We start from the raw sequence: 24,829 nt of genomic DNA on the forward strand, positions 1-24,829 counted from the left end.
GACTTGCGTCTGACTATGATGGCGAAAAAAACAATCTGAGGGACTTCGACGTGTGAAGGTCCATGGGTACAGTGGATGTCATATTATGGATGGTATTACTGGCACGCCCTATCAACGTCCCTTTTCGAGTTTCGAAAACAAAAAATGTAATACTCTGCAGCTACCACTAGTTTGTCGGCCTAGCAATAGCATGAGATCTAAGCAGATCCACAAGCCTCAGAAATAAAAATACTAAACTCTCCCACCTAATCCTTTCCTTGAATCACATCATCATCTCTTATTGTATCCGTTTGTTCAAGAAGATACACCCCTTGCTTGTCAAACATCATCTACCCTACATAGGCAGACGAATAACTGGCTCAAAAAATAGATGATTGGAATTCTCCTTGTATAGGCTGCACTAAAATGATTTTATTTCATTGTTTCAGGTTCTTCAAAATGGCATTGCACGCAAAGTAGTTAATGTCAACCTTAAAAATAAATCTCTCTGTATTCTCAGACAAGAACACTAAGATCCCGTGCAACCCAGAAACTGAACAAACCTACTTTCCACCTACTCTTGTCCAAAGGTAAAACCTTGTAAGTGAAGCCCACTGATTTGGAATGAGGTACCCCTCTACTTAATAGTTCATACCAACCAATTGACATTTAGAAATAGCTTTAGACTCATGTATTTACAATCTTCCTGGATCGTAGGGGACTGTCCCTTCTGCATTTAATCAAAAATAGGGGCATCATTGTAAATATCTTAGTTAAGAATTTCGTGCCATTAAATTCAAGCATTTATGCACAATTAGGTCAGTTGTGCCTTTTATATCTAGATTTGGCAGTTAGGAGCACCTGCAAGATTGCATGTTACTACCTTTTGATCGGACAGCGCCTCACCTTCATTGCCTTGAATCACTGATACAATATTCACATCACACAGATGGACAGAATCCATCCTCACCCCTTCTCTGCTTATCTTTCACGTTTCCTTTCACATTATCCTTTCACACCATCTATTTCTGACTCTGCTCCTTTTGGAAGCCAGGTTTGGCAGTCCCTTAATCCGTGTTACAGGGTTCATATTGAGTCTGTAATTGCGATTCCGAAACAAATGAGCATCCATGCTACGCATTGCCACTTGAGCGCATCTCAAGCCCATTACACACCCGCACACTACTTCTACTGCAATATGTTTAGCACTCACAAACTGCCTTAATGGAAATCTACCTCACTAGTAAAGGAACAACATAACATGGACTCCTAATTTTGCACTCTCTTCGATCCCACCTGAGGAAGCACCTGAGGAAGCAACATGCATTCAGATGCCCACACACATTTCTCTTGCCCTCATTCATGCGAATCTCTCTCCAAAGCCTTCTCATTTCATCTAGCATGTTGCCCACTTTACACCTCCGCAACCTCCTTTCTTTTGTCCTTTCTATTCCAGACCACATTCTGGATACCCCTGGCCGATGCACAATACACCATCACCCAGAAAAGCCTTCTCGGTGGTGATTTCACACATTGTAACAGCTTCCTAATTTTGAGCAAAGCGCTATATAAATGAAATAAAGACATTGCAGAAAAAGAATACTTCCTGCTGCCTTTATAGAAAAGGATGGTGGCCCTGAGAAAGTAGCCTCTGTCACTGAGACCTTGACATCTGACCCTTAGAGTTCCCAGGCATGCTCATGAGATGGGTATGGAGGTCCTTAACTCTATGAAAAGGGGACATTTTATAGGTCTGAGATTTCCCCTAGGAGGTGGACATTCTCAAATTGCCTACGATTCTTATTAGCTAGGAATGGGCAGCCTAGATGTGCCTAGTGGAGACCTTTTATCCTAGAATATTGCTAGTTTGAATGGCCCTGGGTGATTTGCTGGAGCAAAACAGAAATACTGCGAAAGTGGCTAATGTTGGGAAGGGGACAGCTCTCCCCTCCACCCCAGGCCCTTTAGAGTGGGGCGAGATGCATTCGAAGCACTATGATGGGCCGGGGGGAGGAGGAACGGTGAGAGGACCACCTCCCAAAACAAAAGGACTCTACTCCAATATAACCAAATATAGTCTATCTACATAGTACAGCATAAGGCGCGAGCAGCATTGCTATTTTTGCGTAGATATTAGTAACTACAGGTAGAAGGGAAGGCCTATGCGGTATATGCGGCATTGCATACACTAGGCCCAAATTGGGAGACAAGAGGAATCCCAAGCCATGCCCGAGCTCCCATGAGGACAGCTCACACCCCCAACCACCACAACGTCTATTCATTGTTCTAACAGTGTTGCAAAGATGTTTGAGAGGAATGTGCCCTACAAGGCCGCGATCTGGTGCTTGTGTGTATGTTATCTCACACTGGTCAAAGCATGACCTAGCCTATCCCTGGGCGACCACCAGTTACCATATAACTGACTAAAACTTAAGACCTCTAAATTCCATGGCACCAGGTGCCCTTTGAGCACCAAAACCAAAGTAACAAGTCCTGAGATGTTCAAAGAGGACAGACAGGGCACATCGCTGAAGCGACAATCGTGTGATTTGTATTGCAAGGTGCTGGGAGGGATAATTTATAGTTCAAAACGACGGTGGAGACCTTGGAGCTGGATGGCGCGGAAAGGAGTGAGTGTAATATGTGTGTGAATGTTAGAGTGCCCCAGAAACTCCTTTATGTCTGTCTTAAGGCCTGCCAAGTGCACAGTATGAGTGATAAAATAGTTGTAGGAGTATAATTAATTTTTTTCTGACCTTTCGACGTGAGAAGAAGATGATCACTGCAGCACCCACATGATGGAAGACAGACAGACTGGGCAGGAACCAATGGCCTGGCATCTCTTATGGGGCAGGTGGATCCTGTATAGGTGCACACCAACCCGCCATGCAGGATTTTGCCCTATGTATTGCGTCATGTATGACGATGTTTTGCTTAATAAGATTCTACTTGTACTTCTTTTCGGCAGAATGTTCTTAGCAGCAGAGTTCTTTGCTGTTGCTCTCATCTGCGTGTGAGATTAAAAATGTGTTTTCCTTACACAATCAATTTGGGCCTTTCTTCCCTAGCGGGTTGTATTGTCTCTGGTGTGAGCGTTCAGGGGCTTGCCTTCACTAATTACCTGCTAGAAAATTAATAGTCTAGCTGTGCCTTAAGGATTGTTATCTTCTAACTCCAGTGTCTTTATCAGCTTGGAAATTGGCGGGATGAATGAACCTTGTGGTGCTGCTGTGTAGGCAATTGGCAGACTGTGTGGGCTTAGCACTCCTTAGCTGTGGCAAACTTCTTAATTACCTTAAAACTGCCCTGTTTCCAAAAGATGTAGGGCTTATCTTGTACCCGACTCCAAACACTAGAAATGCTTTCCTCTCACTGTCCCATTTCCACCTCTAGGGCTGTCCAAAGACTCCCAGACGTATGAGCTTGACCATTCCAGTGAATTCTCTGAGTCTCTGAACAAACTGTACAACAGCAAGCGGGACTGTGATCTGAACATTCTGGCGGTAACCCCAGGGAACGACTCGGCACCACAGACCTTCTGCACCCACAAGCTGATCCTCTCCATGAACATTGAGGCTGGATTCCTGCTGAAGGCCGCAGCGGACACCTACACTATGGTCGTTGAGTCTGAGTGCATGCCGTACGTGGACAGCTTCATCAGGTAGGAATTGCATGGAGGTTCAATTGGACTAAAACCATTGTCCGTGAGTCCGTACTGGGGGTAGTGTCTGCATTACTGAGCAGAGCTGAAATGTGGTCTGAGTTAGTCAGTACCAGAGGTAGCGCTGTGGTGTTGAGTGTGGTGTCAGTGGTTCATTGCTGGAGGTAGTGAAGTGGTACTGAATGGAGGAGAGCATTGTGCCAGTGAGTCAGTGCGTGGCTCTGTAGTTTTGAGGGGTGTTGCTCTCGGTGTCCGCGAATCATTTCTGGAATTAGAGTCTACAGCACTGACTGGAGGGGAGCTTGGTTTCAGTGAGTCAGTGCTATTGGTGCTGCTATCAGTAGAGCTGAGGGCTCTTTGTCATGTAGGCTGGGAGTTGGTATTTGGTGTTTATACTTCTGTGCAGGGCTGAGCTTGGTGTTGGTGTGTTATTTCTGTGGATAACGTCTGTTGTACTGGAAAGCAGATGTTAATATATTTGTATATGTCTGTGGTAGAGTGGGGTTTGAGACTGATGTTTCTGACCTGTTACAGTAGTACTCAAAGGAGGTGATCTTTGAAAATAAGCATTTGCTATTTTATATAGCGCTTGCTAGCACAGTTCTGCCATGTCATATCACTGTAACTACAAGGTGCCACTCGCATTACCACACATATCGACCTCAGAAAGATGAAAGGCTGGAACCTGCACATCACATGGGCAAGACCTTAAGTAAATGAGCTTTCTGACATGTTTTCGGTGGGTTTCTGGCGTAGGGTGCACAGTTTGAACCGTAACACTACTTGCCAGGCTACAAAGTCACTTGTCGCTATTTGCACAAAGGTTTGTGTTTGTTGTTTGCTGATCGATCTCTCTTCACAAACATTTCATGCATAAACTCTGCCTAGTGAATTAAAAGTGTTTGAATGATAGGCAGTTTTTGTCAACCTATATCACCTTGTCCAGCTTGACGGTGCACACGGGCGGCCATCACCAGATTCCCTGAAGAAGGCATCCTTGAGTTCTCGAGGCCAGCAGTATCCCCAAGCAAAGTCACCTGGCCTAGGGTGCAGAATGTGTACTTGCCACTAGCTAGTGATATTTGACTCTGGGGAGTAAGAAATGGTGTGCTGTGAGTATGTATAGTATTGATGTGGCGAGTGACTTTTATGGCTGGCTAGTAACTTGCAACTTGATTTGTTGCCCCCCTGACCTGACCCATTCGGAAAGAAAACCTTCTTTTGCAGGACTAAAACTGCAGATTTAGGAACAGGCCGTTGGAGGGCCACTGGATAGGTTCCTGAAGTCAGGAGGAGTGTCTTGTATGGGCTCTGCTAACTTTGCTAGCAGAGAAAAACAACATCCCCCATAATCCCTCTATTCTCCAAAAGGAAAACCCAGAACGGGAAGTGCAATTACAGATTTGGAGGTAGGAAGAACTTGAGGAAGATTGGGTTAATCCACCGGAGTGTTTTCCTCCCACTTAAGAGGACCTCTATGAGGATGTCAGGCCCCTCTCCCAATTAACATACAGTCGACCAGAAGGAAATGCAGCCGTGAGCAATACAGCCATAGGATATTTAGTGAGAGACCCCTTCATTCCTATGATCTCATGTCTTCTTTACCACTGCAGGCACAAGGAGTGACAAGCCTCTTGCAGCCCCTCTCTTCTTTGGAACTGATGGGAGAATCATTCTTGTCAAGCCACAGGCAGGATAAGTGGTTTGTAGCCTCCCCAAGCCTCAATGCTTAGCCAAATCGAGCTACATGTGGGCAATCCAGCAACAAACAAGGGGAGGGAGCAGCAGCTGAAGCCCAGCCAGCAGAGAGAACCATCTGATATGGACCCTACGAGGATAGCTCTTCTATATGAAGACTTCTTCCCAGAGATCAGAACTACATGGCCTCACTGCCACTGAGCATTCCCAGGCATATAGCATAACCTCTTCAGCCAATCAGGAATGGTCCTTTCAGCCCACACCCTATGCAAGGGCCAGCACCCAGCACAGCAATGCGGGAGTGGGAGGTGAGATAAGGAAATGTGGAGAGTGCTGGAGAGGAAAGCAGCAGGAAGGAACTGTAGAGAGGTGGCCAAAAAGCAGGAGAGGTGGTTGGAGGTGGTGAATGTTAAGATGGATATCTAAACTCTGGCCTGGTGGACAGAGTTTAGGAGGCCACCCTACTTATAGTGAACATGGGAAACTCTGGTGGCTAGAGCCAACCAATCAAGGTAGCATGGCTAGGTCTCAGGAGAGCTGAGTGGGATCAGAGATCCCACTTCCCGGATTGGCTCAGATCATTGGTCTTAACAGACCCTCCCAGGGCATCCCTCTGCCCGCGCAGCTCCTGCGGCTAAGTCCCCCTAGGCAAAGGGCGGCTCCTACAGAGGTGGCTCCATATCATGTCTGCAGGTGTCTGCAGGGGAAGCCAGTGGCCATCCGTCAACCAGCAGCGACTAATTAAGGTAAGAGTGGCCCAGCTCAGGGATAGACCCTCACTACCACCTTGATAACCTGGCCACATACGAGACTCTCAGACTTTGGTATGTTTTCTCCTGCTCAAACATTGCTTTGTGAAAGTATTTAAAATTGCACTGTGAAACCTAGGCCTTTTCCCCACTTTTCAGGACTCTCAAACTTAAGGGTGTTTTTCTCCTACTTTAAACATTGCTTAGTGAAAGTATTTCAAATTGGACTGTGAAACCTAGGCCTTTTTCCCACTTTTCAGGACTCTCACACTTAGAGGTGTTTTTATCCTGCTTTAAACATTGCTTTGTGGAAGTATTTGAATCTGAGTGTCTGTTGTCTTATCCAATTGTTCAACTTGTCTCGTCTCTGTCTCGCCTGCTTGACCCTGCCTTGTGTCGTTCCTAGTGTTCTCACTTTATAATGCTCTCTGTCTCTCCTATCTTCTTTAACTGCTTCTCTATAGACTATACTGCTCTCCTCACTAAATCTGGTAGGAAGAAGTTTAAAAAGGACATCCTGGTCGCCAACCCAGGCCTCCCTATCGCTAACACCTATACCAGTGCCTCCTACAGGCAAACTTTCACCGACATCCTCTTTGTCATTCCCTCGCCAGAAATATGGACTCTACATATGGTCCCTGTGCTCTCCCCCTTCTCTTCCTCTCCCATTAATGGTGGCACACAGTGGGAGGCCCTCCTGGCCTCATTCCACTCCTCTAAGGTCATCATAAATGTTTATGTGAATGGTACCGTCTTGGGAAGCGTCTCTTCCAAAGACGCTTCCCATGCCTCATCAACTTCCTTTCCTCTCCTTCTGCCCTATACCCCCTCCACATCTTCCTCACCTCCCCCTGCTGCCTCCTCCTTGGCTACTTGTCCTCTCCTCCCTCCCTTTCTGCCCCCCCCTCGGGCCCCTTCTATACCGCTGTAGGGCGTACCTCTTATTTGTACCCCGCCCAGGAAGTCTTTTAAGGATGGTAACCCTCTCCATATTGCCACTCTAAACTCTCGCTCAGCTGCCAACCACTCCTCCGACATCTGCCGCCTTCTGGAGGAACTTGACCTCAATGTCATCGGTCTCACCGAGACGTGGTTCACGGCCAGCTCTGTCACGAGCTTTCACACTCTCCTCCCTGACAGCTACAAGATCCTCTCCGCTCCCTGGTCCAACCACTCCGGAGGGGGTGTAGCCCTGATCTTCCAGAGTGGATTCCTGCCTCTGTCATTCCTATGCAGGCCTACTACTCTTTCGAATGCCTCATCTGCAGGCTATCTCCCTCTCCTAGCCATTCCCTTACTGTGGCCACTATCTATTGGCCATCTGGTCAGATCTCCTCCTTCCTCTCTCCTCCTTCTTGGAGACTTCAACATCCACCTGGATTGTTCCTGTCCCTCCTCTGGACTCTTTTGCGACCTTTGCGACTCTCTCTCACTCTCTATTCTGCCCTGTGGCCCGACTCACTCAGCAGAGCACACTCTGGATGTTCTGTTCTCCTCAGGCCTTCCCCTTTCTATCCCTCTCACCACTCCTCTCGCCTGGAGTGATCACTTTCTCCTTTCCTCCCATCTCACCCTCTCTACCCCTCAGGCCAAGCCAACTCCATCACTGCCACCCACCTTCTCGGTCATCCGATCAATGAAGCACGTGTCAGTTGAGGCTTTTGCTGCCACTTTCTCACCCCCCCTCTCCCACTTTGGCTGACTCACACACTGACACAGCCCTTTCCATGCTCCACTCTGCTATATCTGATACTCTCGATATTCATGCCCATGTCATGAGGATCCGCCTTAAGCCCAAAGCCAAGTGCAACACCTGGTACGACTCTGACCTCATCACCCTTAAACGTAAGTGCAGGGTGGCTGAGAGGAAATGCTGTGCTTCATGTACATCCTCTGACAAACTGGCCTGCCGCCTGCTCCAAAGGCAATACCGGCTCTCTGTCCTCGCCAAGAAGAGAGCTCACATCAGGGCTTTAAGTGGGGTAAGAAATCGAGGGGGGCCCTCATTTGGGGGCGTGGCTTGTGGGGGGCGTGGCCTAAAACGTACGCAAATCGTAAGGTATGCACACACATATATATGCATGTTATATATCTGTGTGCGTACCTTACTATGGTTTGTGTACTTTGCAAGCCATCTTTTCTAAACATAGAAATATGTATTTCTATGTGCGTACCTTACTATGGTTTGTGTACTTTGCAAGCCATCTTTTCTAAACATAGAAATATGTTTAGAAAAGATGGCTTGCAAAGTACACAAACCATAGTAAGGTACGCACACAGATATATAACATGCATATATATGTGTGTGTGTGCATACCTTAGGGTTTGCCTACTTTTCAGGCCAATTTTTTTTTAAACATTTCGGTTTTATAAAAGATGGCTTTGAAAGTACACAATTCAAGCCATCTTTTATAAAGCTTTGACTACGGACAAAATTGTCAGTTGGCAAAGCTTTATAAAAGATGGCTTGAATTGTGTACTTTTCAAGCCATCTTTCATAAACCTCGAAAAATGTCAAGGAATCCCCAGGTTCGCCAAGGGTTAAAGACGCCTCGGCGACCTGGGGAAACAAAGAGACCAGTAACTGCCTCTGGTGACCCCTCGCGCGAGAGGTCGCCAAAGGCAGTTACTATGACTTACAGAAGTGGCAGCCAGGCACAGCATCGCTGTGTTTGGCTGCCACTTCTGTCAGATCGCCTGACTTCATGGCAGGCGCATCTCCCGTCGCGGCTGCTCCCGCGACGGGATAATGCATCCCGCCAATGTTGCGTGCAGTGGGACGGGGCACCGGCAGGGTCCTGGCCCACTTAAAGCCCTGGCTCACATCCAAGCCAGCATCTCCGCGGCATCCAACAACTTGGCTGAACTATCTAAAATCTGCAAGGGACTGGCCAATCCTGCTGCAGTCTCTACCTCTCCTGTCCCTTCCCAGGCTCTCTGCACGGCACTGGCTTCTCATTTCATCGCTAAAACTCAGGACTTCCTGTCCTCTCTCTCCTCCTACCCCGTTCCTCCCTTTACTCCCTGCTCCTCCTCTGGCCCTTCTTCGCCCACCTCTCCTCCCTCCTTCTCTGCTTTTCCCCTGTTCTCCCCAGACGGGATTTCTAGACAAGTCTGATCTATGAAAGTCTTGTCTAAACAGGTTCATCCCTGTTCCTCCAAAACCATCAGGGACCACATTGACTCCCCGGCTCCTGCCTTGGCTGACTTCTGCAACCACTCCTTCACCAATGGAATCTTCCCTTCCCCCCTGAAGCACTCCCTTGTGCACCCTCTTCTTAAGAAACCCTCTGCTGACCCATCTTGCCCAGCTAACTATTGCCCAATCTCCATCACCCCTTTCCTGGGCAAACTCTTGGAAAAGCTGGCCATCTCCCAGCTCAATCTCCACACTGAATCTGCTGGTTGTCTCCATGATCATCAGTCTGGCTTCAGAGCTGCCAGAAGCACGGAAACTGCTCTCCTGAACATCTGTGAAGACCTGCTCTCCAACCTTGATTCCAACACCCCCTGTGTCCTCATTGTACTTGATCTCTCTTCTGCCTTTGACAAGGTCAACCATGCCATCCTGCTCAACTGTCTGTGTGATAATCTGGGGATCACCGGTCAGGCCCTGGCATGGCTGACTTCTTTCCTCTCTGATCGACCCTCCAGGGTTAAACTTGGGTCCTTCCTCTCCTCTATATTTATCTCTACCTGTGGTGTCCCCCAGGGGTCTAACCTCTCTCCCTGGCTGTTCAACCAATACCTGGCACTTCTTCCCCACCGCATTGCTGCGTTCTGCCCCAACTTCCAGTGCTATGCGGATCACATTCAGTTCATTTTCAGGCTACCCTCAGACACCTCTTCTCTCTCTCTTATCTCTTATTGTCTGTCCGCCATCCAGGAGTGGTGTGCCGCCAATGATCTCTGCCTTAATGCCAGTAAGTCAGAGATTCTCCTCATCGGCACACATGCTCCCTCCTTTCCTGTCACACTCTGGCCGGCCTCTCTTGGTCTTCTCCCTGCTCCCACCTGTGAGGCTAAAAACCTCAGGGTCATCTTCGACTCCACACTCTCCTTCTCTTCTCACATCTCTGACGTCTCTAAGAAGTCACACTGCCAGCTGCACCTCCTTAGAGGTATTCTTCCTTTCCTCACCTTCCCCCAGAAGCTCACTGTCTCCAGAGCTCTGGTTCTCTCCAGGCTGGACTATTGCAACAGCCTCTTTCTAAATCTGCCTGCTTCAACTCTCCACCCTCTGCAACTCATCCAGAACAGGACTACAAGACTTGTCCTTGGCCTGAAGCCCAGGGATCGTATCTCTCCAGGACTGAAATCTCTGCACTGGCTCCCAGTGGCTGCGACGATTAAGTTCAAAACCCTCTGCATTGTCCACAAGGCCTTCTGGGGCCTATGGCCTCAATACCTCCAACTCTCTATTCCTAAATATCTTCCTTCTTGAGCTCTTCGCTCAACTGCCTCCAACTCCCTCGGGGTCCGTCGCTTCTTCAAGCAACGAGTTGGTGGTAGATCTCTTTCTTCGGCTGGGGTCTTCCTCTGGAACAGCCTCCCAGCCTCCCTGAAGATTGAGGAGAACCATCTCTGGTTCCGGACGCACCTCAAAACCTTTCTCTTCGCTTGTGCTTTTTCTCTTCCTCTCCCCTGCTGACTTCCTGTCTGAAACTGAAACTGCACTGGTTACCCGACCACCCTCTGACCTCGGGCCAAGGTCATCCTCCCCTGCCAGTCGCACACCTGCACTGCCTTCCTGGCAACCCCCACACTTGGGGACTGTCTTCTGTATCCCTACAGTCCCACTACCAGCACTTGACACCTGTTGTCTGCACTTACCCTTGCACTTGCCACCTGCTGGCCGTACTTTTACTTATTGTTATTTATTCTTTTGTCCGATGTACTGCACTTTCCTCTCCCCTTCCCATGCACTTGCGCGATCTGAATGACACCTGGCCTAGTAGGATTGTTGTCTCTCTTTTTTGTGTATAGGCGCGTTATAAATGCCATATCATATCATATCCACAATGAGTCCACGCAGTGAATACAGTGATTACACTTAGACAGGTAAGTACAACAATGCTCTTATTTATTATTGGCCAAGAAATACACTAGTAAAATGAATGGGGCAGGTAATATTATCACACAATACTACTAATAGAATTCATGCATTAAGTCACAGTCAGTGCACAAATAACAATTCACCCCACAATACCTGAAAGGGTAGGTAAGTAATTTGTTTTTTCATTAATGTTGTATAGTCAATACATAATATGACTTTTCACATATATACAAGTACATCGACAAAAAAGGATAAAACAACATACATTGTACATTTACATAATCAATCCTCAGCACACAAACATAGCATTCCTAAAATAAGTCATTAGTATTTGCACCAACAGTTCACAGGAATAGGAACCCTAACTTGTAAAGTACAACCCTAAGTTGTATGGAAATGTTTGCCCAAGAGTTCACATAGTTTCCAGATAGTTTTAGGAGTTGGTAAAAGGTTGGGGAAATGTTCCTGTGGATGTACAAAATGGTCCAGAGGGATGTCCAAGGAGTTTACTAGTGAGTAAAATACTTTTCTATCTTTTGGAATGCTTTTGGAACAAGTGTTGCTAAAGTCCAGAGTAGCAAAATAAATCAAAGTTCTTTACAAACTTTTAAAGGGTGGATATAGGGTACTGGTAAGTATTGCTACTACTCACCACCCATACTCAAATTTTTCCTCAGACTTAGCAGGTCAAAGGAGGGTCGCTGGAGGTAGGTTTTCGAGCTGTTGGTTCCGCTGGAAGATGCCCAGGAGCTGCGGGTTCGGAGCTGTTCCGATCGGGTCTAGGAGCTGAGTGCAACCCTTTCCTGTGGAATAATGCAGCAGGCACCAATGCAGGACTCCTCACACCACTCAACGAGATGGGGGAAAGCCGGTTCCAACGACAGCCACAGATACAAGGGGAAAGCAGGCGTCTCAGTTGTCGTGGTCAAAGAAAGTCTACTATCTCAGGATCCGTCAATGCTGGGACACTGAAATTACGCATGAAGGCTACTTGCAGGACACACTGCATAACCCTGGAATGGCAACGCTTCTACTGCAGTAGCCAAACTGGAGTTGGTCCACCCACTGGATGGCCCAGAGTCACTTCTGAAGACTCCAACTTTCAGGGCCATTAGAACATATGGAGACTGGTTGTTCCCACCAGTCCAAAGAATCAAAGCACCAGCGAGGGTCTTCTAAGATCAGTAGCTAGTCAGGTCCCCAACGAGACTGCAGCAAAGGTTGGACACCAGGCCTCCTCAGGATCGATCCACGAGTCTTCTGATGTCTTTACAGCAACACAGGATACTTGGCTGCTCTTCAGATCTCTGGGGAATTGCTGTAGGACCCCTCTTCCTATCCGTAAGTCCAGGCGAGCACAGAAATTCAGCCCAACCAACAGAATATCTGCCACACACACACCCCACCAGTGGTCCAGTCAGAGACCACTGTGGGCAAACTCATACATACACTACAGGCATATTGAAACCAGTTTGTGGATTGGGACCATGCCGTCCCAAACCACTTCCTGGGTTCCCAACACACATGACCTGCACTAACGTGGGAAAAGCACAGCTTTACTGGGCAAATGCATGATCATAAAATGACTTACCTGGCCCAAGAAGGCAGGAAGAAGGCCAAAGGACAAAATGGCCAAAGAACAAGCAAAAAACCTTGTGATACTGCCATGTTATGACACTAGCCACAGATAGTAGCCAGATGCGGTAAAAGGGAGAAGGTTAAATAAAAATACAGTAAAAATAGTGAAAAGGTAACTGCTGCCACCAGCTTGTCTTTAGGCACATTTAAAAGTAACCAAAAAATTCTTTGAGTGTAGGTCTAGGGTGAGAGAAAAGTATCCCCATTGGACTGTATTTGAAGATGCATTGTGCAATGTGAAAAAGTTACCCAAAACGGATAACCTGTATAAAGAAAAAGGGAAACATAGTTTCCCAGTACTGACAGTCTGAAGGACTAGTCAGTTTCCCTATGACAAATGAGCAAAAGACCACCAAATTGATGCTGAAGGCTTCGCTTTACTGTAAAAAGTCAGGACATTGTGTAAAAACAAAAGCAAACCGTTTTGGGGTCCCTAGAATATGGAGGGAAAGTTGCTGAAAGTGAACAGTGAAGTAGAAGTAGGTTGAAAGAAGGGACATCAGGAGGAGTGCGAAGGATAGAAAGAAGAGTAAGGAGGTGATGAAGAGGAATATCAGGAGCTGGAGAAAGCATGAGAAGGAGGGTGAGAGGAGCGGAGAGGAGTGGAAGAGAGAATGAATACCAGTAGAGGAGAGGATGAGATGAGAAATACCAGGGGAGGTGAGAAAGAGAGTGAAAGTGGTTGTAGTTGATATTAAAAAAGGTGAGGAGGAGAGACATAGAAAGGGGGTTGGAGGTGATACCCTGGGAGGAGAGGAGTAAAGTTCATTGAAGGTGGTTGGCTGAGAGTGCACAGTAGTCCCTAAAAATACTGAGGTGGTAGAGGTACCACAGGAGAACCCTAAGCCTGAAAAGGTGGATCCTGTCCTGGGAAGGGCGGAGGAACTGGAGCATGGAGGAACATCCAGGGTAAGCACCAGAGTAGAGAGAAGATGTAGGAAGAAGATATTCCAGAGAAGGCTCATGAAGATACTTGGAGAGGAGCAGTGGAAGAGTGAGGACATGACCACATAGGAGAAGTGGATGAGGGTGTAAAGTAAATGAAGAAGAGGGGCTGAGAAGGAACTCCTGGAGTCAGGAAGAGAAAAAGGGTGAAGGAGATCAGGAGAAGAACCAGTGACAAGCAGAGAGGGAGTCACAGCCCAAACCAAGGAGGTTGGGTGGAGGAATTAGCATGTGGTAGAACATCAAGAAGATGGAAAGGAGAAAAAGAGGCAACAGTAGTCTAAGGGGTTTATAGGAGGTCTGCTTAGTCCTGAGACTGTTCCAACATATCAAGGAGATAGACGAGAACAAGGTGTTGGGTTAAGACCTCAAGACAGGAAGGTAAAGGTGGCCCCCTGACGACACCTGTTAAAATGCTCAGGTGGCCAACCTCTTGGTGAAAGTTCTGGTGTCCATTTCCATCTTGTTCAGCCTTATCTGCCACCCTTTTTCGATGTAACACACAGTCGCACGCAGGGTCTCAAGACCCAGAGGAAGGGCTCTCCTAGGGTCCATGAGTCACCTGGCGGCTAACCATGGGCAGAAGAATCACCTAAGGACCAACTCAGGGCAGAAGAGTCACCAAGAGGCCTACCTAGGCCATCTGGGGACTAACACAGAGACAAAGAGAGTCACCTGGGGCATAGAAAGAAAGATGCCTGTGGACTAACCCAGAGAACAACAAACTTAGAGGCATTTTCACAGTGCCCGGGTGAAACCCCACCATCCTGATAACACAAATAAAACATCACAAACTATGTTCTTGTTTTGTGTCATATGAAGTAATCATTTCATCAGTTAACTCTAGCCCTAGGCCCTTCTAACAAAAATGTGTCAACATGTGTGATCTTGAGCGAATGAGTAAAGTAATGGTGCCTAATTTGCCAGAGAATTGAGCAACTCCTATTCCATACCACAGCCTGAGTAGCTCACATTTGTCATGCTTTCCCAACAAAGACAGCATTCAGAAATAATTTCTTGACACTTTACTCCATTTCCTCTTTTGGAGGTCACAAACTGTATGGGGAGCTTCCTGGAACATGTACATATGCAGTATAGCCGGCTTCCCTCCATCCTACTGACTCTGGGCCTCTCCTGCAGGGAGGTGCATTCAGACCTGCACTACCCCAGTCTGCATCTCCAGTGGACCCTGCAAGACTGGTGGAGCAAAACACCCTGGCCCATGCATACTTGTGTTCTGAACTGTCAAAGGGAATCCATGTGTCTATGTACGGTTAAAGCCAACCCAGGCGCACTCCCTCAGCTGCTTGCTGAAGCTGAGGGAATGCTCAGTGTTTTCACGCAGCTGGCATGACTCCACCATAATGTGTGGCAGGCTGGTATCCCATTATGGATGAGCAACCCCTGCCATGCACTAAGCAAGCCAAGCATTCTTAACTAGACCATTACCATCAAAATACATCTATGTGTCCATCAGAATAGTACATGCTATGGTGGGTTAGAAGAACGAGTCAAACACGTTGAGGACGTTCTGTACTCACGTCAATGAAAATAAGCATAATGCCTATCTGTCCCTATTAAAGGGAATACCCTGACTATCTAAAGGAACTAAAGGTGCTCGTCAGATGTCAGGAGGTCCAAAGTTACTATGTCCTGCGTCCAATCTAACTCTATCTGACCCTACCACTAAATATAACTAATGTAAATGTGCCAAAAAATGTCTCTCTTCCGCTGGTCTTTTCTTCTTCTTGGATAGTCTTTTTATATACAGGTTTCTTTTTGTTTTATTTAATTCTTAGCGTAATCTCCTTTGATAGTCTCTCTTATCAAGTCTTGTAGTTCTTCAAGAAAACTCTTGGGTCTCGTGCATTCTGTGGCCATAGTTCTTGAATACATTTCCTTCCAGTAATTCCTCACACTCGTATTGTCACATATATGTTCTTCCCAGTCTCTTTGCTCAGGCTTTCCTAAGTTATGTTTGCCTTGATTCTCGTTTAGGCTTTCTTTGCCAAGGTTTCTCTCTCTGAGGCTGCCTCCTCTTGTAGCTTGTTCACTGACGATTTTTATCTCGTCATTCTCTTTCTGTGTTTCTGGCTTGTTCTTTCTCCAGCCTTTCACTCTGTAGATAAAGGGGTCTTGCCCTTCCTCCCAGGGTTGTAGATCCCAGTCTCTGTTGGCTCCCCGCCTGGGTTGGTTAAATCTCTTACTTTTGTATGGGTCCCAGCCCTTGTAAAAGACACCGGTACAAAGGTACACCAGTCTTCTCCGACCGGGTTGTTAGTTATGTGCTTTCTCTGGTTTTTACAGTTCCAATCATTTGATTTTATAGTTTTGTTCTCGTCCTTAGGACTCGGACGAGCTTCTTTATGCATATAATGATTTTCCGGTGGCCTCCTGCTATTCCCGACTTCCCTGGTACCTTTTGTTGTGCGAGGAAGGGTTGCATGGCTCATGCTTGGGTAATGCTTCTGTCTCTTCTCGCTGCTCGGGTCTCCACTTTCTGTTCCTCGTCGCTTCCTTTGTGGTTGCATACGCCGGGTCTCTTGCGCCTATGAATGTGTTTCGCTCGCTCTTCAAAGGTTGTTGGCTCCGCGACCTGGTTTGACTATAACTTCACATGGCGTGATGATGGCAGGGGGTGTCCCCTGCACATAGCACTCTCCTTCTCTTTCTGTTCTGACTCGTCTCTGTTAAATACACGTCTCTGGTTAAAGAGACATCTTCCCTTTTTCTTCCACACATGTTTCTTTTCACATTGTCTTCAGCCAAACGTAAAGATGCCACACTACTCTTCATAGACAATAGTCCCATATATGCAGCTAGGGTAGTTGACTTAGGGAGTTGCTCACAGGAAGGGCAGTCGTTGTCCTGAAAGGGGGAGTCTCTCCTGGTGAGATCCCATTTGCCTCGACCTCTAGGGAGGGTCTTGTAGAGCAGGCTCACCTCCCTGGCCGCATAGGCGGAGTCTTCCCCTTGGAGAGAAGCGATGAATAACTGTGATTCGTCACAATGCCCATTAGAAGCACTGGCCGCAAAGGAAGAAAGGGTTTGGGCCAAAGGAGATGTATCCGTATCTTGCTGGATTCTGCAGGATGGTGCAGCAAAAGCCTGCATCCTGGCTCCTGTTACACAGAAACCCTAGACACCCGGGGGCTGCCTGAGCAGCCATAGTGGGTCTCTAGTCCCAGCAGAGATGGTGCAATTTCGAAACCTGGCAACCCCTATATGAAGCACCAGACAAAACATTGTTTCACTTGGCACTACATGCTTGGCTCAAGAAGGCATACATTGTAATGCCAGCTCAGTGACTAGACGTTATTTTACAAAAATTTGCAGTTTCCATGAGCCCAAAAAATTCACCAATCAATTCCTTGATAATCCGAAATTCTATTGATCGTCTTATTTTAGTGATGCTGGATAATCCATCAGAACATACTGCAAGAACACTGCATCCACACCTGGGGTCAGTCGTGGGGATTTTTGTTATCTGCATGGAGCTGATGTATGCGCGGGAGACCAGATGAACCCCGGGTTTCTGTTCCTATATCCCTGTCATGAGGATAATTTACCTACAACACCACCATCTGTGCATGTGCACATGGTGGTAATGGCTGCAGCCATGTAAAAGTGTGGCGGTCACCATTAATAAAGAACCCTCCCTGGTCTTCACACATGCAGAATGGTGAGCAGGGTCCATAGGAAACCATGATCTGCATCAACATCGTGATGCTGGTGGAGACGCATGAGGATTCTCAGCATGAAGTGGGGCAACAAAGAAGCAGATTTTAAACTCCGCTTCCTGCTCAAAGCACGGGATTCTATCTAAAATTGCATCAAATACGCATCTTTTCCTGCCTCCATATTGTTTTGTGGGGCTGTCAAAATTAGTCTCTCTGTATTGAAATATTTCCGGAAATTGTGTGTGGGTTTTCAGTGCTTTGGGTTGGTGGGCTACACTTGTTGGTTGTATTTCACAAAGGTTTGTAAAATTCCAGGAATAAAACTACAATTTTGGAAATGTGGCCACATTTTTCTGACATTTGAGGCACTTCCGCAAAGAAATTCAGAGCGGTTCCATGGAATGTAGGAGTAATGAAAATTCCAAAATCCATTGAAATACCTAGATTGTTCATGGATTTGGTGTAACATCCAAATACAACGCATTTTATTGAATACATTTTGGTGTAGTTATTAACCAATATTGGAGAAGAAACTGACTGAATAAATCAATTGTTGCTTTGAGTACCAGCCTTGTTGCTGTGGGGCACAGAGTAAGCTACATTTCTTTGTATTCCCGTGGTGGTGACAATTGGCCCTTGGAGGAGGTGTGTACCACGAGAGTCTCAGTGGGAAAAATAAGCGTTTGAGCGTCGAGCCTCTGAAACGTTGGCAGGGGTTCCAGTGCCACATCGGATTGGACCCAACATTGCAGTATGGCAGTTCCCAGTGTGCACCAAAATGCGCCTTGAGAACTTGTCTCCCATTTAGCTGACATGTGAGTCCGGAAAACACCCAGGTTCTGCAACTGAGGGTCTGCCATGGGGTATTGAGAATCCTCCTTGAACTGTGTCATCAAAGTTGCAGGGGGAGTCTTGCGTTAACCTGAGCATCGTGGTGAAGGTGTCGGTGCCCAGATGCCCCCGAAAGTCAGCGTGCAACTTTAGGATTTGGATTGGTGTCTCTTTGGGGCTCTGATGGAATTTGTCCAGGACTAGCTGCAACTGAGGCTTGAGATAAGATTGATGGACATTGCACAGTTATAGCGGAAGGCCCTTGCACAATCTTATTAGTGCTGTGCTTTCTCTCTAGACCTAGGGGATTTGTGGCCTGTGGGTGTCTGTGTGGTAGAAGGAGTTGGCTGACATGGCTTTATTTAAGTTGGGTTTCTCTATAGGGGTTATACTGCCAAGTAGCTTTGCCACTTCCTTCATGCCCCCTAAACCGCATTGTTTTTTTCATGTTACTGTGTACATTGTGGCTTTCTTTGGGTTTGGGATTTTTAATTACAGGTGAGTAGAAGTGTCACAACCAACCATCCATAAGAACATTATTTACAGACTTTTATGTGGTTATTGAAGCCTGCCATATATTATAAATCTATAATGCATATCAAGTTGCAAAACTATTGTTCCAGGTAATTAATGATTTTATTCCAAGCCCTTCACATTTCAGGTGAAACTAGCCAGCCTATTCAATGTACTGCTGCCTTCTTGAACCTCTTATGTTCCATCAGATTCATGTCTTCCCTTAGTGTAATGTTGAAATGCATTCTCTTTTATTTCCACCCCAGGTATCTTTACACCAAAAAAATCGAAATGCTCTTTTCTTCAGTGAAGTGTATTCATAAAATGGCGTCAATGTATGGTGTCACAGCGCTTCAGGAGTACTGTGGGCAGCTGTTCGCATTGGTCCTCCCAGCAGACTCTACCTTCAAGACCCAGCTGGACTTGTACAGCTATGCTATTTCCAGCGAGGACGCCCTGCTGGAAGGCCTGTGCCTGCAGTACCTGGCCTGGAACTGTGAAGCCTTCTCTCAGTCTGCAGCCTGGCTGAGACTCACCTCTGAGCAGCTCCGAGCCCTGCTATCTAGGACTGACGTAGTCGTTCCCAGCGAGCTCTTCCTCCTGAAGGCCCTGGAGAGTTGGCGCTCTGTCCAGGACCCAGGGAATGAGAGCACCCAGAAGTTGATCAAGGAGATCCGATTTCCCATGATGCAGCCTGAGCATCTTTTTGAGCTCCAGTTTAATCTGTCTATCTACAAGAACTTTCAGCCCATATTCCAAGAGATGATCCTGCAGGCCTTAGAGTTCCACACTGTGACATTTGCCAAACTGAAGCAGCACAAGGACTTAGGCAAGGATATGTACCTTCCTAGGATCTACACTTCCACTAATTGGAGCTACCACAATAAAAAGCGACCAGATTCAAAGTCGCCGCAGTATAACCCACACCAGCACAACCAATACAATCAATTTGGCCGCATGGTGTCTTACAATCCAGCCACATCCTTCACAACCCCAAAGCACAGCAGCTTTGTCTTCAACAACCAGCAGAAGTCCTGGACTGCTGTGTACCTTGCCAATTCCCAGGATTGTGCAAACAATGGTTACAAGTGTTCATCCACCAGCTTGCCCATGTTGGGCCTACGTAGCAGCTCCAGCACTGATGCCAGCATTCAGTACGAGAACAAGGCCATCTTCCTCTGCCAGGGCTCTTATATCTCTGATGTCCAGGACTTTAAGATGAGCATGTCCATTGTCCCCACAAATAGCACCGGATCCTTTCCTTGCCCTGAAGGCTATGCCAAGTATCTGTATGCGGTGCGCCCTGTTTATTTACGAAACAACTGATTGTCATGCGGGGCAGCTCAGGAAGGTCCTAGGCGCATCATTGGGAGCCGGGCCCACTCCTGTAACTCTAAACTACATTAATGCTCTCTAGACCTTTTCTGAGACACCAGAAGCATTTTAGAGTTATGCCAAGCCTCTATCCTGGAGAAGTGGGTGATGGAGCGCCAAAGCATCTTTGGTGTGCAATTGCACATCCGGTGCGTGTGATCTTGCCTGACATGATGGGCGCATCTGCGTTTTTTCAGGCAATCTGGTGTATTTTGTATCTTAAACAAGTCTTAGTAATTCTGTCATTCATTCTTACTTTACTGTTACCTTTTGGATTTTCTTTATTATTTTCAGAGGACTCAACTACCAAAGTGTCTATGATGTTGAAAATTGTCTATAAAATCACAGAAAAGCCATTTAAAGTTTACACTAAAATACATTTTACACATACTTGACATCTCTCATCAACTATGAGCCTATACAAAGGGGCAAGCATATAACTCAAGAACCCCACTCTCCTGAGTCTCTGAGGACTTTAATTCCAGTGCTTGTTATGTGATACACTTCTGCGTTCTGCTTTTCTGAGCCAATACCGTCAAACATGTGTTGTGTTGGGCTTGTAACTTTGCCTGGTTCAAATAAACAGTGCCCTTTGCACCATTTCTTCTGGGTCCAGTGTCTAACCTTCTGTGCCAGGTCAGAACCATTATTTTCCGTCAAACTAAGTAATCCGTCCACCTTCTGGGTTTCAAATCAGTTTAATCCTTTATTACCCCTAATGTATACAGCGCGTGAATGTTTAGCATTAACACAGTGAGTCAAGAATTACAATGTTTCATATTTTTTATAAATACGTTTTATTATTTTCTTAAGTAACAAAACAGATTTCCAATATTAGGTGGGCAATGCTCTTACAGGTAAAGACGATAATTCTTCAAACATCATCAAGCAATAAGCACCATTAATGGTTGCGACAGCCCGACATCTTATGAACTTGCTCCAAACTTGTGCTATATGTGCCTAGTGGGCATGAAATGAAAGCCAGGGGGAAGTGGTGTCGTAAGTCAGAAGTGGACTCGGACAAAGGGGTGGCATTCTACACAAAGCCTTTATTGAAATAACAAGAAAAAGACCAACCTTTTCCTATAACTAAAAGGTTTGCCCTACCTAACAGAACTCTGATTATGGTGGCCGTCGTCAGGGTGGTTGTCCAAAGTAAAAGGTCTGTCCTCTGACCAAAAAACTATCCTACTCTGACCCTACCACTAATCAAAAGGATTCAGCAAAAACAAAAAGGGCCTCAGGAGAATGACTCTCTTCTCCTGGCCCGGCATGCTCAGCCTTAGTGGCTGATCTTCTTATTGTCCCTTGCAATAGTTCGGATTATCCCCAGAAGCTCCAAAAGAGGCTTCTTCGGTCTTTATCACGTGTTCAATGACTATTTGGTCTCAATGTACAAAATGGCTCTTTCCCCAACTGTGGGTCATTTAGAATCTCTCTTCTGTTCTCTGGGCCTTGGTTAAGGGTATTGCTCTTCCAACTACTATGACGAGGGAGGTGTCTCCATAAATCTTCTAGACTGTGGTGGTCGTTTTCCCCACTACTGTGATATGAGGGATATCTCCCAAGGTCTTCTTGTCTTATTTCATAAACTTTTAATCACTGTGACGAGGGAGATTACTCCCATAGCACTCTTGACTTTTCTTATGATTTTCACACTCTCTGTGGTGCAGGAGATCACTCCTGTAGTACTCTTGGCTTTTCCTATGGCTCTTGTAATTCCCCGGACTCTTCCCGGTTCTCCCGCCATGCCCGTTACCTTTGACTCAGCGGGTATGCGTCACTGGTTCTTCTTGGGGTCGCGGCTGGCTCCTGTTTGGTAAATGCTCCAAGCCTTTATCTTTCCGGCTTCTGGTGCCACTGCGGCTCTGCTGAGCTGTTGGTTAGGCGGTTCCGGCGTTGTTTGCGAACCAAACGTTCCACCTCCCTGAGGTCCTGCCACCGTCTGGATTATGCCAATCTTCAAGTGAATTAGTTCTTCACCAGCACACGGAGTGCTTTTCTAACAGTTTCACACCGTCCCCTCGACTGAGAACCAGCTTCTTTCCATGGACTTCTCTTCCCTTGGTTTGTGTTTCCTGGGCTGAGCTGGCTCGACACCGGCTTCTCTCTTCAGCAAGTCCTTCATCTGCTTTAATTCCCTGTTGTTTGGTCCTCGACAGCGGAGGATGAGAGTCCTTCCATTGTTTCCAAGAGGCATTCTTAATGCCTCCTAGGGGCCAACTCTTACCAGTACTGTCTATCTTCAATGAAGCAGTGAGTGTTATTACTCTTCTTCTTCCCAGTATTATTGGGTTCCAACCTATTTCCATTCTTCTTTTCTCTGGTTTTGGTTGAGGAAAATAAGAGATATTACAATAGCAAACAGTTGTTTTTTCAGGTTGGATTTCTTGGGATATTGAGGGTCTCATAGGAAAGAGGATTAGGGATTTCCTTCATGGAACGGGAGTCCTTATCTCTCGCTGTGAGGCCCCGCTTACTGCCACCCCTAGGGGGAATATTGCCTAGCGGACTCACCTCTCTAGCCTCACAGGGATGGACTCCTCTCTGGGGAGAAATGACGAGATCCCATTAAGTGTCACAGTAAACAGCAAGGACAGCAACAAACAAAAAGAGAATGCCCCAAAGCATATTCTATGGCATCAGGAGTACATGCTGTTTTCTTTATTTTCATGCCCTGAGAATAATTTCTTAGTCGCCACTGAAGCTGTGACAAACCAACAAAGTGCTCCAGTTCACCCCATTAGTGCTGTGCCTACGCCTATGCAGTACTGCATCGTAACCTCTGAACACCTAAGGAGCAATTGCCCCAGGACTGTACTAACCCAAAGATTTTCTGCCTATGTAAGTGGCAATTGCAGAGTATTCGCTGAAACGCACCTTTCTCATGCTCAGATTCCCAGCACAAGTCAACCATCACTTAAACACAGTTTCATTTTTTTCATTGGGGTCTTTTGGAGCCTAACTATTCATTTATGCTGCAGTAGTATTACGGTTCAGGTCTATTTCACGACAAAACATTTTACAGCTGTCTGTCTGATCCATAATCAATTTCACAGACCATTCATCCTTAGGTTATTGGGTGATATGTGCAGTCTGCATGCTCATCACAGTCTCCAGTAACCCACAACACCATTCAGTCTGACATGCTGTGCACTTCAGGGTTCATCACTATCCCTCTGGTTCTTTAACACCTGCACCCAACCCTTAATGGAAATCCTTCACCATTTTGGAACAGGCTTTAATGGTCATGTCGACAACCTGAAACTAAGAATACAACTGGAGCCACCGGCCTGATAGCTGATAGACGGTTGGCCAAGTTTATGCTATCAGCTAACCAAGCTATCAGGGGCCATAAACCAACAAGGGACTTATCTGGTGAAAACTGCGATGCTGATCTGTAATCACACCACTGACCCAATCTCTCCCAAGTGGTGGCCCAAAGACGTTTGGGCCCAGTATGAGCTCTAGCGGTGTGTGTGAAGAATCTGGGAGTGCCATTTGACTAATCTCAGTCCTTCTTTAATTACATCTCAGAGACAGTTAAGGCTGTTGCTTTACATTGAATCTCCTTGCACTGTGTTCCCAGCTCTAAATCCGTCACAGAAAATTCGGATTTTGAAAAGCCTGATCCCCCCAAAACTTGATTACTGTATTAGTCTCTTTTTAGGTATGCCTAATACAAAAGGCTACATGACATACAAGACAAGTATGCCTATCAAGCAGTGATCTTGGAAAAACAAGAACACATTTCAGGAGAATTGGAAGTTCTCCATTAGCTAACAATCAGTAGGAATAATGTGTGGGACCTTCTGTGTCACCAGGCACAGGATATGGAACTCTGGCCTTAAGTATCTTGTGGACCAGTTCACCAAGTACATACTGAAGAGTACTTTGAGGCCCAGCGCTGACAACAATCTGTTCTCTGATTTCGGAAGCAAAGACCAACTGTATCTGTGGTCACAAACTGAATCTGATGTCAGCTCTTCTCTTCAACCAATGGTACATTCAATAGTCTTCCAGGCCAATCTCCTGTTAGCGGCATGACACTGTACCATCTCCCAGAGGGATACCTCCTCAAGGTGATCAGAAAGGTGGTTGTCTGCGCAAAGTTCGTGGGCGGGGCGTTGTGATTAACAATTCTATTCTAGTGCTCAGTTCTCTGTCTCAGGAGGCCTTGTGTGAAGTACTGAGGGTTTAGCATTTTACAATTTGCTGAAGTGGTCTCAAAAGGAATGCCCATAATTCTTTGCCCTTAGATGGACATTTTGTGTGTTTGAAATCTAGGGAGACCAGTGTAAACAATATTGTAATAGTTCTGCATCGATAAGATCAGGGATCTGGTGAGTGAAATTCAGAGACCAGAAATTGTATACAATTTGTATTTATACTTATATCCACACTCGTAGCGCCATATGTTGTTCTTGGGGGAAATATTATAGCGCACACCCAGTCCTAGCTCATCAAAAATACAGCGTTAGCTTTGCCCAAAGAGGCCACTTTCACCATACAATTCTTCACTGGGAATGGGAAAAGAAACATGTATAAGAAACAGAGAAAGCTATGGGCAAGTTCAAAAGGTATCAGACACCATTGTCACTTGCCCTCTCTGACTTTAACAGGGTACAACATCCAGGAGTTTTGTCCCCATCCTCCTAGACCCCGGAGTAGACTCGTTAACGATGGCCCTTGTCATTGGGACAAG

General features: G+C 46.4%; 1 protein-coding gene across 1 annotated transcript in view; it reads left to right on the forward strand.

The window, feature by feature from the left end:
* The window catches only part of LOC138583199 (galectin-3-binding protein-like), a 64,252-nt gene extending 43,526 nt beyond the window's left edge, over nucleotides 1-20,726 (forward strand). Inside the window, exons 5-6 of the mRNA XM_069655225.1 lie at nucleotides 3,373-3,640; nucleotides 19,017-20,726. Coding sequence (XP_069511326.1) covers nucleotides 3,373-3,640; nucleotides 19,017-20,076 — 1,328 coding nt within the window. The 3' untranslated portion in view covers nucleotides 20,077-20,726. The remainder of the gene's footprint in view (nucleotides 1-3,372; nucleotides 3,641-19,016) is intronic.
* Nucleotides 20,727-24,829: the final 4,103 nt, after the last annotated feature.

The sequence above is a fragment of the Ambystoma mexicanum genome, chromosome 3q, assembly GCF_040938575.1.
Source record: "Ambystoma mexicanum isolate Mex_15411 chromosome 3q, UKY_AmexF1_1, whole genome shotgun sequence".
In the NCBI taxonomy this organism is placed as follows: Eukaryota; Metazoa; Chordata; class Amphibia; order Caudata; family Ambystomatidae; genus Ambystoma; species Ambystoma mexicanum.